Source organism: Myotis nattereri (genome assembly GCF_964212035.1).
Source record: "Myotis nattereri genome assembly, chromosome: 9".
NCBI lineage: Eukaryota > Metazoa > Chordata > Mammalia > Chiroptera > Vespertilionidae > Myotis > Myotis nattereri.
The window spans coordinates 25,109,973-25,122,012 of NC_138084.1; the positions used below are offsets into that span (position 1 = coordinate 25,109,973).

The window sequence follows — 12,040 nt, forward strand, 5'->3', positions numbered from 1 at the left end:
TCTGTTAAATAGGATTAATAATCCCTTTCTCATTGTGTTTTTAATAAGAATTAGATAAAAAATGTAAAACATGTGATATAATAAATGCTTAATAGCAATATGTTTTCCAGTTATTTTTAGGACCTAAATCCATTTTCTTGGTAATGACAAAGAAATAAATGAAATGTAAATAAACAAAATTATCACAAATACAGGCACCCATGTAACCCCTATCAGGTCAAGAAACAGAGCATCCCGAGCACAGAGAAGCCCTTTCCATGCCCACCCAATACTTCCTCTCCACAGTGACCACTTTCCTGACTTCTAATATTCCAGTTTGTTGTCTGTTTTTGAACTTTATATACAGAGAATCACCAGTACAACTGGCATTTTAGCTCTGTATTAATATTTCTGATAATCACCCTTATTTCTGTACGCAGTTCTAGTTTGTTAATTTTCACACATGAGCCATAACCGGTTTGGCTCAGTGGATAGAGCATCGGCCTGCGGACTGAGGGGTCCCAGGTTCGATTCCGGTCAAGGGCATGTACCTTGGTTGCGGACACATCCCCAGTGGGGGGTGTGCAGGAGGCAGCTGATCAATGTTTCTAACTCTCTATCTCACTCCCTTCCTCTCTGTAAAAAATCAATAAAACATATTTAAAAAAAATTTTCACACATGAATCTACACAATTTATTAACCATTCTGTTAGTGATGGATGTTTAAGTAACGCTTTTATATGTCTGCTAGCCTTGCTTTATAAGGAGGTTTTTCTGAAGTGATTAGTATAGGGCATGAGAGATATTATATCCTAAAACCTCAGGAATCCACAAGTATGGACCTCTTGCTAAAAGCTTTTGAAGAAAAAAGTATATAGCAGGATGTATTATAGATATATTTAAGTTATACCATTATACAAGAAATTGTTACGCAAGGATGACAAAACCAAAAGATAACCAGAGGTGTACACAGGAGCTCTTCAGATCCTACTGAAAAATCATAAAGGTTGAAAATAGTTGTAAAACATTTCTGGGAGAGCTTTTAAAAGAATAGCTGGTAATAGTGGACCAAAATAATAGCAGTAGCACCTCCTCCTTTTTCTTATCTCAGTCATTTAGGAGAGTTTTAGTGAAAAATAAGCTCTGAGGTTTAATTCAAAGAATATAAAATCAGTTTTCAGACTTTTTAAAAAGGAGAAATAGCCTAATTTTTTAAAAAAGAATAACTGTTTCACCTGGCTGGCATGGCTCTATAGTTAAGGGTTGATCTATGAACCAGCAGGTCACAGTTCAATTCCCTTTCAGCACATATGCCCAGGTTGCAGGCTCAAGCCCCAATGTGGGACATGCAGGAGGCAGCTGATCAATGATTCTTTCATCATTGATGTTTCTATCTCTCTGAAATAAATAAAAATATATTTGAAAATAAATAAATAAAATAATAATTGTTTCAATAAAAAACACTTTACATTTTAGCAGCTAATTACTTTGGAGTCAGTAGACTTGCCTTTCAGTGTTGCCTCTTCCATTTACTAGCTTCCATTACTAGCCACTATGAACCTCAGTTTCTTCATCTGCAAAATGGGAATAATTAATACAACCTATTCTTTTTGTCTGAAGGGATCATTGTGATGATCAAGTGAGATATTATAAACTTTGTCCAGTGCAAGACACTTAGAGAATATTATATTTTAACTAGAGGCCCGGTGCATGGATTTGTGCACGGGGGGGGGGTGTGCCCCTCAACCTGGCTTGCACCCTCTCGCGATCTGGGACCCCTCGGGGATATAGCAGTGCGCCAAGTGGCAGTTGGACAGGGAGGAGCCCGAGCCGGTGCCGCACTGCTCGCACTCATCCCAGCCCACTGCACCTGCCACCGCTGCTTGGTAGCACTGATGCGGAGTTGGGAGAGGCTCCTGCCATTGCAGCTGTGCTGGCCAGCCATGAGCCCCACTTCTGGTTGAGTGGTGCTGCCCCTGTGGAAGCACACTGACCACTAGGGCTCCTGCATTGAGTTTCTTGCCCCTGGTGGTCAGTGTGCATCATAATGACTGGCTGACTGGTTGTTCAAGTCCTAATGGTTGCTTAGGATTTTATACATACAGATGAGAGGCCCGGTGAATGAAATTCGTGCATGGCGGGGGTGGGGGGGTGGGTGGGTCTCTCAGCCCAGCCTGCACCCTCTCTAATCCAGGACCCCTTGGGGGATGTCCGACCACCAGCAGTTGGACATCCCTCTTGCAATCAGGACTGCTGGCTCCTAACTGCTCACTTTCCTGCCTGCCAGATTGCCCCTAACCACTTTGCCTGGCTGATCACCCCTAACCCCTCTGCCTGCCTGCCTTATTGCCTCTAACTGCCTCTGCCTACCTGCCTGATGCCCCTAGCTGCTCCCCTGCCAGCCTGATTGCCCCTAACCGCTCTCCCCTGCTGGCCTGATCGCCTCTAACTGCTCTGCCTGTCTGCCTGATCCAGCCCCGCCACCGTGGCTTTCTCCATAAGGATGTCCAGAAGGACATCTGGAAGATGTCTGGTCTACCTGGTCTAATTAGCATATTACCCTTTTATTAGTATAGATAATAAGAAATAAAGTTAATGTCTATTAACTGCTTACTTTAGTCCAGATAGTTTTTAGTGTGTTTGAGAGGTACTTAAGGTAGAAGGCCCTCTTTTTCCAGTGTTTAAAAAATGGGATTATAAATTGCTCTAATTATCTCAAATGATTTACTCAAATAATTCAATTTAGAAAAACAATGTGAAGTCAGTGTAATTATGATAATGATGATGATCATAAAGCAATTGCTTGTTATGATGATTGTTTTTCATAGATTATTCATGACAGATGCCTGAATTTTAATATAAATCTAATTTCAAAAACCTCTCCCCTTATCCTGTTATCTATAAATTTGTAGTACTTCCACACTTATAAGCAAAATTATGTGCCTAGGTTGGAGGTCAGGACTATGTTTTCAAATCCCAACTTTACCACTATCTAGCTAAGTGATTTATTCCACACAAACTCCCAAATATATCCTTCATTGACACAATAAGGAAATATAATTAAAGATTATCCTAAAATCCAAGTCTTTCTGATTTTCCTAATCTGAAATTAATAGAATGGAGAGCATCATAAAAAGTATTTTGAAAAACAAATGTTAATTTCAAATTCAAATAACTTAAATTAGGGATATATAATAAAATCTTTTCAAGTGGGGCCCCTGACTGACTCACTTTAAAGTGGTACATTTAGTGTATATTCAGTAACATCATTTTCATAATATTCCAAATTACATCTTTAAAAAGAACATGTTTTCCTAAATAGGTTGAAGAAACCAGCCAGCTCTACATACACTATATTTATATTTTAAAAATTTTACTTAGCAGTCCATATATAGTGTGTGTATGTATGTGTGTGTGTGTGTGTGTGTGTGTATTTTTAACTTGGCCCAAGCTAAATAATCCTTGAAATAATGGAATAGTGGTGTCTGGCCTGACAAAGTTTCTGCATGGCATTTCCTTAGAGCAGCGGTTCTCAACCTGTGGGTTGCGACCCCTTTGGGGGCTGAATGACCCTTTGACAGGGGTCGCCTAAGACCATTGGAAAACACATATATAATTACATATTGTTTTTGTGATTAATCACTATGCTTTAATTATGTTCAATTTGTAACAATGAAATTGGGGGTCACCACAACATGAGGAACTGAACTGTATTAAAGAGTTGTGGCATTAGGAAGGTTGAGAACCCACTGCTTTAGAGGAAGAAAAAAATGTTATACAGAATATAGAACTCAGTCATTCTAATTTTAGTACACAATTCAAAGAAAAAAAAACTTTTGGAAGTGAGAGTATGATATTATCATCTCAGCATTATGTATCTAGATTTTTCACCACTTAAAAATGTAGATTTTCATTTAATAGTTCAAATGGTTGTTATTTTCTTTCAGATCCCCCATACCAAAGAAGGCTACAATGTTGACCTCAACCCAAACTCTATTGATTTCAACCTTGTTTAGTTTACTGTTATTTGTAAGCCATGGAAAAGAAAGTCTGGAAGTAAACACAACACAAAACATTGCAGAAAGCTTAAAACACATGGCAAAAGAATACGTTCCTTTGAAAACTGGAGCAGATTTCAACTTAGGTAAAGAAAATAGAGAAACTTCCAATCCCAAGGCGAGAAATTCCTCTCTTTGGGATCCATCAAGTAAAAGTGATGAAACAACAGATTTTGTGGATAATTTGAGCACAGACTCCCCCAGGAGTCCAAGACCCACACCTGTATTTTCTGAAAGCACTTCCTTGATCCACAGCTTTGTTTCTAAACTGCCTCAGAACTCATCTTCAGGAGATGAAAATTCTCCGTCCGTTTCATCACCTCCCAATGCTACATCTGCTGTATCCTCAGTGGAGTCCCTGGCCAATGATACCATGAAAACTGACAACAGTTCCATTACAGTTAGCATCCTTCCCTCGGCGCTAACCACCATGAACCCCATGACAACGGAACCAGATGGATGGCTTAACATTACTAATGATAGCTTTGTGGGGTTTACCCCCTATCAGGAAATGACTCTGCAGCCCACCTTAAAATTCACCAATAATTCAAAAATCTTTCCAAATACATCAGATCCCCAAGAAGGTAAATATAAACAAATTTAACTTTCTTTTGGTGTGAAAGAATCTCCACGTAAATCATACAGATTACAACTATAGAATATGCCATGCCAGCAGTGGTGGGGAATGTCCGGTCAGCAGGCCATGTAAGGCCCGGGAAATTTGGTCTGGCCCTGCCCAAGGCATTAAGGGGAGGTAATTAAATGTTTGACCAAATAGAGCAGGCTAATTTTTTTAAAATATATTTTATTGATTCTTTACAGAGAGGAAGGGAGAGGGATAGAGAGTCAGAAACATCGATGAGAGAGAAACATCAATCAGCTGCCCCCTGCACACTCCCCACTGGGGATGCACCCTCAACCAAGGTACATGCCCCCGATCGGAATCGAACCTGGGACCCCTGAGTCTACAGGCCGACACTCTATCCACTGAGCCAAACCTGTCAGGGCTAGCAGGCTAATTTTTAAGTTACTAATTTTGTACGGCTCTTGAATGACGTTATAAATATCCAAACAGCCCTTGGCAGAGAAAAGGTCCCCCACCCCTGTGACTAAAGAAAAAGAGGAGATCACAGTAGCACCGGTGGTCTCCCTTTAAGGGTAACCATGATATTCACTGGAAATAGTGAAGGGATTTTAGAACTTACGTCAGCATATACTTAAGTGAGACAAAATGAGAAGTAGGGTAGGCTGAAAAGACTGAAGTAGTGATACAGCTTGGAGATACTGTGTAACAATTTTTACTGAATTTTAGAAAGACTACTTGAAATTTCACATGCTTTTAAGAATACTGTACAACTGAACTTTAAAAATATATGAGTGTTGGTCTCAAATATTGAAGTAAATGGATTTATTAGTTATCAGATACCACATAATCACAGGAAAATAGAACACTGATATTTTTTTTAAAAAGTAAATAAATTCAACAAAAGGAAATCCTCAATTTTTCGTATAGTACTTAAGGACCACCACAAGAAAATTGTAATATGGGGACAGTTTTATGTTTCATTCTTAGGGATTATTACATCAAGATTTAACACATAAAGTGAAAAAAATGCTAATATTTAATGAAAATTCATTATATTTTATTTTTTCAGGTCTAACCATGTTTCTGCTTCCCTTAAACTTAAAAATATACTAGTTTCCCCCTATGAAGTCACCAATTTCCAATAGAACTTATTTACAGATTATATTAATTATATAAACACCAAATCATCCATACATCTATATCTATATCTACTAATATATATATATATATATATATATATATATATATATACAGTATATATTATATATATTCTTATTTGAAGTTGTTGCCAGTGAACAGGAAAAGTTTTAAATACTGAAATCTAGGCTTTACTATAGCTCTGAAACCAATGTATTGTACATATATTTTCATTTTAACTTTAATTAAAAAAAAATTTTAAATGTTTTTTTAATTAATTTCAGAGAGGGAAAGGGAGAAAGGGATAGAAATAGCAATGATGAGAATCATTGATTGACTGCCTCCTGCATGCCCGCTATTGGGAACTGAGCCCAAAACCTGCACATGTACTCTGAAGGGGAATCAAATCATGACCTCCTGGTTCATGGGTTGACACTCAACCACTGAGTCACACCTGCCGGGCTAGTTTTAACTTAAACATATTAGTTTCATTCATACATACTTTAACATCCCATCAGAAATATATTGCTTAAAAATACTATCTCTTTTGTCTCTCTAAACTTAAAATACATATTGAAAACATATTACTTACTCCTACCAGGTAACTTTGCTTCACTTTTGTTTTAGTAATAATTTTGTTAACTTTCTAGTGTGGAGGTTAATTTTTTAAATATATAAGGTTTCATACAGAACCAGAGACTCTTTAAGACCCTTTACCTACCTAATTAGTAAGCTTCTCAAGAAATTTTAAAAAACATTAAAAATAAAATACACTAAATTTGAGTTCATGGAGTAGTAAGTAGTTTATTTATGATAGTTTTCAAATAAGGTACTTAGAAAGGGGATGATATGGTGAAATTTTGGGTTCTCTTAAACTCAGACCTACACATCGGTTCCCTATGTGTAATGCACTGACAATATATTGCTTTGATCATTATTCTGATTTTTCCTTATAATGCCTTTTCACTTGGAGTTTTGTGGATTCATTTCCTATTCCCCACTTACTCCTATTAGCTTTTTACTTTCAAACTATAATAGAAACAAGATCAAAGTTCATTTTACCATTAAAGTTCATCAGAGATTTAGAATTGATTAAAGACAATATAGCATTCAACACAGAAATTATGTCCTAATGGAGCACATTCACGGCATTTCAGTACTATTAGTGTTGATGAGTAATGAGGCATAGTTATAAAACTAGGACTTACAAGTAATTCAAAATAATTCAATATTTAAGGTTTGTTTTTATTAGGAAATATATTTTGCCAATATATCCCAAATATTCAGTATTCAGTACTTTATTTTATATATATATATATATATATATATATATATATAATCAGCATTATCTAATATTTTTAAAAATGTTAAATATTCTTTGTGATACATGTATATATGTCTGTACTTTGAACAATTATTTCTATTTCTTGTTTATAAATTGTTTTTTTCTTTTTTTCTCTCTAGAGAATAGAAATACAGGAGTAGTATTTGGGGCCATTTTAGGTGCGATTCTGGGCGCTTCCTTGCTTAGTCTTGTTGGCTACTTGTTGTGTGGAAAACGAAAAGTGAATTCATTTTCTCATCGGCGACTTTATGATGACAGAAATGAACCAGGTAAAAACAACTTTCAGAACTTCACCTTCAGAACTTTCATTAAGTGGGGATTGCTAATGGTCATTACATTGTCTAGACAGGGTTCAGAGATTCATACAATAGAAATAGACCAAAGATTTATTCTGTCCTACTCTCTGTTCCTCAAATAGTAATGGATCTGTGAGAAAAAATTTTAAAATAGTTGAAACTGTTGCTCATTGCATAACAATTGATTTTAAGTAATAATCCCAGAACCTAAAATAAATCTATAAAATTGGAATAGAATAGTGTGATATTAAGAAAAAATGGGCAGTTTTGTTAGTGGTTGCAAAATCATCTATTTTCATTAGTGTTGTATTTAAGTAGCAGTAATTTGAGCAAAGATATTCTAATAGGAGCTCTTCAAAAGTTTTACAGATATAGTCACCTCATATTAATTATCTTAATGAGTCTCTAAAACAGAATTTCTAATGAGTTGCATATTTAGCTACATAAATCACAATTTACCTTAATTCTGTAAATTCATGTGGTGAAAAAGAACCATAATACCTATGAATAAAAAACGGAACTGCTATGAATGAAGCACTGAGTAGGACCTTAATAACACAATGTATAGAACACAAATGAAGTCACTTCGAATGCTTGATTCTTCCCTTTCTTAAACTTCAGGGGGAATCACAACTGTTTTCTGGTTTACAGGAGGGATTCTTGCTTCCATAAAAAAATAAATAACCCTAGTGAGTCCCATTGATAAAGCCTTATTGATTTTTGAGAACCTCAAATCATAAGTGACATATGGTCCTTTTCAGAACCAGATCCACTACTTAAAAATTTGACTGAATTCTGCCTATGGGTTCCTAGCAATACATATTTTAAAAAGTAGCATTTTTCAAAATAAAAGGATATGATTTCAAACAACATGGGTTTCCAAACTTCTTTTTTAAAACCTCTGAATTTTTCCTTTATTTATAATCATTGTAATCTTCTGTAAAAAAAGCTCAGTCTATTAAATTGATATAATTCAATATATTTTGATAGAGGCATAAGAAAATCATACCACCTACTTTACTCCTTCAAGACAGATTAGGGACCCTCTCTCAAACCCTTCAGGGTTCTGGGAGACTAGTTTGTGAAGAGATGGCTGAAGAAATTGATACGATATGAAAATACCTCACTGAATAATTAGATTACTAATCTAATTAGTAGTTAATCACTGCTTCAGTATTTAAAAGTACCTCCTTATTTTCTTTGAAAATACATTCAAGCTCATTAAGGAAATAATAATTGACTGTTGAAAAAAGAAAACAATCCTTTGTTATCAGTCATAAAACCTCAAATACATGATAAGTTGGATCTATCAGCAGGAAACACAAGCTTTTACAAATAGTTTTCTCCTGGCTCCGTGTTCAATGGCTCAACCATAAAGACATGGAGACACAGCTTAGAATAACAGCACTGATTTTCAAATTAATGCTCTTCACTTTTTTAAAGAAAAGTATTTTTCACACCAGAAGTGAAAATTCTGAACTAACTGATAAGACTGAAATCACGAGATTCAACACAATGAGACATAGTCTATCCTCCCTGATACAAAGTATTTCTACACTTTTGTTGTGATTGCTCCCTTGGTTCCTTTAGTTTTGGTCCACCAGCAGGGAAATTCTGGAAGTTAAATTGTTCTCTTAGTTTTAGAAAGAAATGTGGCTTGAAAATATCTACTCATTTAAATTTCAAAACTAATATCTGAAAAGCCACATAAAGACCAGGTACTCTTACCCATCTAGAACAGTTCCTAAGGTCTGGCAGATGCCTGAACACATGTGAATCCTTCAAACTGTGACTGAAATACCTTTTATAAAATACCTTTTTTTGTGGTTACTTTTTTTAGTTCTGCGATTAGACAATGCACCGGAACCTTATGATGTGAGTTTTGGGAATGCTAGTTATTACAACTCAACTGTGAATGATTCATCCATACCAGCAGGTCAAGAAAATGCACGTGATGGTATTCCAATGGATGACATACCTGCACTCCGTACCTCAGTATAAAACTAAGGGGAAAAGGGCTTCATATGGCAAGTGTTTGCCTATATCCTGGCCTTTTCACCAACCCACCTTCCAAAAGCTGACGCAAGATCATTGTCATGTGGCTTGTGCCAAGAAGAACTGTAAAAGCCTGAGCCCAGGAGCAGAAACATAAAGAGATGATAAATCATCCAAGGAGTTTCCTTTCTTGCCATTTCTGGCTGTGCTGAAGCTTATATGGAGTAACCTTCATTTGTATTTTAGTCTGTTTTCTTCTTAGTAAGAAATGTTTGTGGAATCACATAAAACTAAAAGACTTTACCTTGATTCCCCTCCTTGATAATTTAATTTAAAAACTTCTTCATTGAAAATAGAGAACCAAAACAACATTTATACTTTGTTTTGGCCAAAAATCAATCAATGTATTGACTCTTCACTGCTCCCCCTGTAGCTCTAATGCCATGCATCACAGTTGACATTCTGTTGAAGAAGCACTGGAAGTAAATTTTTTTATTTTTTATTTTTTTTACATAAAGCTAGAAAGACAGATGGCACAGAACTTCTGTTTCTGATAAATGTAGAGAATGGGAGTGAGAGAACTGTCTTCTAAGTACATTTTACTTTGCTGCCTTAGCACTTAATAGTACATGGTCAGTCCCTTGAACTGCCAAATTGACAATGACTTTGCATTCAACAGGGTTGTTAGGAAAGCTGACCCTAACCAGGAAAGTAACTGCTTTTCTTCAAAGGATGTCTGATTTACTTTATGCCTCAATTAATTGGGTAACCTTAAAACTCAATGGGAAACATGTTGAAAAAAGTCAGCCAAAGCCTGTATCTGTACATAATTTTTACAGTTTTATGATGTTAGATAGGAACATAATTTATTATGTATTAGACATTACTGATCAATTATATATGGAATAGATTCTCCATCTCTAAATAGATGATGAATGAGATTAAAAATAAATGGAAATGTTAAGCAAATAAAAAAATTTCTCAGCATCAGTTTCAAGAAGTTTAACTTGGATTATGGCATGTTTCAGTTTGTTTTTAATTATTATCTGCTTCTGGCAGGGGAAAAAAACACACACACCAAAAAACTCTTTAGTATAGGTAGGTCCAAGGCTTTAGGGATTAAAGAATTAGTGAAGAAATACATTAATACATGCCAAACGAAGCAGTGAATATGTGAAGAGGACAAAGCAACAGACTTTGTTGAATTGATACATGGGGTGTGTGTGTGTGTGCATGTGAGTATGAAGAAATATAGTAATAGCCTCAGAGAATGAGAGCTAGGAAGTAATGGAGAATTACTTACCCCATATTGCCATAAAAATAGCAAAGAAGACTGTCCCTCCATTATCAAACAAGTATGTCACCTTAATGGAAAAGAAATAAAACTATTAGTTGCAGTGTTGGTTATAATAAGCAGGTGATTGCAAATCCTCCCCCCTTGGAATCACATTATTCTATAGTTTGTAAATATAAGATATAGATCACTTCATGGTTGCTGCAGCTATTTCATGTAATTTTTCTCTTGGGAAGAGGTAAAGGATCAGCATTTTCCCCTTTTTTTTCCCTCTTCCCTTTTATTCCTTTTGGACTCCATCTTCATTTTTGCTTAGAAATTGTTCTAGTACCTCAAGAAAGTATTTGTGAGCCACAGAGAGTCAAGCTATAGTGTGAACCGTAAGAAGTCAGCCTTTCAGTTGAGGCATACTAGTTGGACTACTTGTTAGCAAAACCTCCAGGATTGGGAAAGTTGCAAAATGCAGAATTCCACTAGTGAGGCAGACTCTCAATGGCATGGTATCACGGTGCCATCCTCCTCTCTGATAGCTTTCAGAATGGGCCATGGCCCAGTAGTGGCTATAGAAGGTAATAAATTCCATATTAAGTTGTTTTTCAGAAGTTTCATAAATCACTGTCAGTAGGATATATTCCAAGTGTTTTTGAATCAGACATTACCTGAAGTTTTATAGAGAATAATATACAGTTATGTAATGTTATTGAATACAATTTTCAGGGTTGCAAGAATTGTTTGATTTTAATAAAGTATAAATTTAATGTACCTTTGCTTCCTTTCATTTGCATATTGCCCTTGCTATGTTTATAAGTTAGTGAGAGAGATTAAATGTATACAGTCAAGACAATACATGTTTGGTAGTCAAATGCATACTATATCATCTATAGAGAAAATAGGGACACTAATCCCATGGGAGAGAGAGAGGCTAGTTAGGAACTAAATAACATTACTAGTATTATAAGGGAAGTGGGAGTAGAACGGCATCTTTTTTGCACAGTCTATAGTTCAGAGGCTGCTCAACAAAAGATGTGCTTATTCCCTGCAATGTAGCAATACTGGAAATATCAGTGTACAAAAGATGTGCTAATTTTGATGGTTTGTGGGTAGGTGCAAGATGTCCTAATAGCTGTAAAACTTCTTTGATTGTTAAGGCTCAGAATTTCTAAAAATGCTATAAAAATTGGTTTTCATAACAATCATCGGGTGCATATTATGTACAGGAGAGAAAAGGACCATAAAGGAATTCTCCCACAGAGCTCATAAAATTACACCCAGCCGGAGAATCCAGCTTTTTTGTTTCTAGAGGCATCCCACAGAGATGCCTGCTGCTGCCACACAGTTCAACAGCTGTCT

General features: G+C 35.9%; 2 protein-coding genes across 2 annotated transcripts in view; one reads left to right on the plus strand and one right to left on the minus strand.

Moving 5' to 3' along the window:
- Positions 1-12,040, minus strand: part of ANO3 (anoctamin 3) — a 198,283-nt gene that overhangs the window by 55,390 nt on the left and 130,853 nt on the right. Inside the window, exon 14 of the mRNA XM_081098522.1 lies at positions 10,700-10,760. Within this exon, the coding sequence (XP_080954648.1) occupies positions 10,700-10,760 (61 nt within the window). The remainder of the gene's footprint in view (positions 1-10,699; positions 10,761-12,040) is intronic.
- Positions 3,952-9,402, plus strand: MUC15 (mucin 15, cell surface associated; the record flags this gene model as incomplete). The annotated part of the gene is made up of 3 exons (XM_081098523.1): positions 3,952-4,621; positions 7,225-7,374; positions 9,242-9,402. The coding sequence occupies 3 exons, from the start codon at positions 3,952-3,954 to the stop codon at positions 9,400-9,402; spliced, it is 981 nt and encodes a 326-aa protein (XP_080954649.1).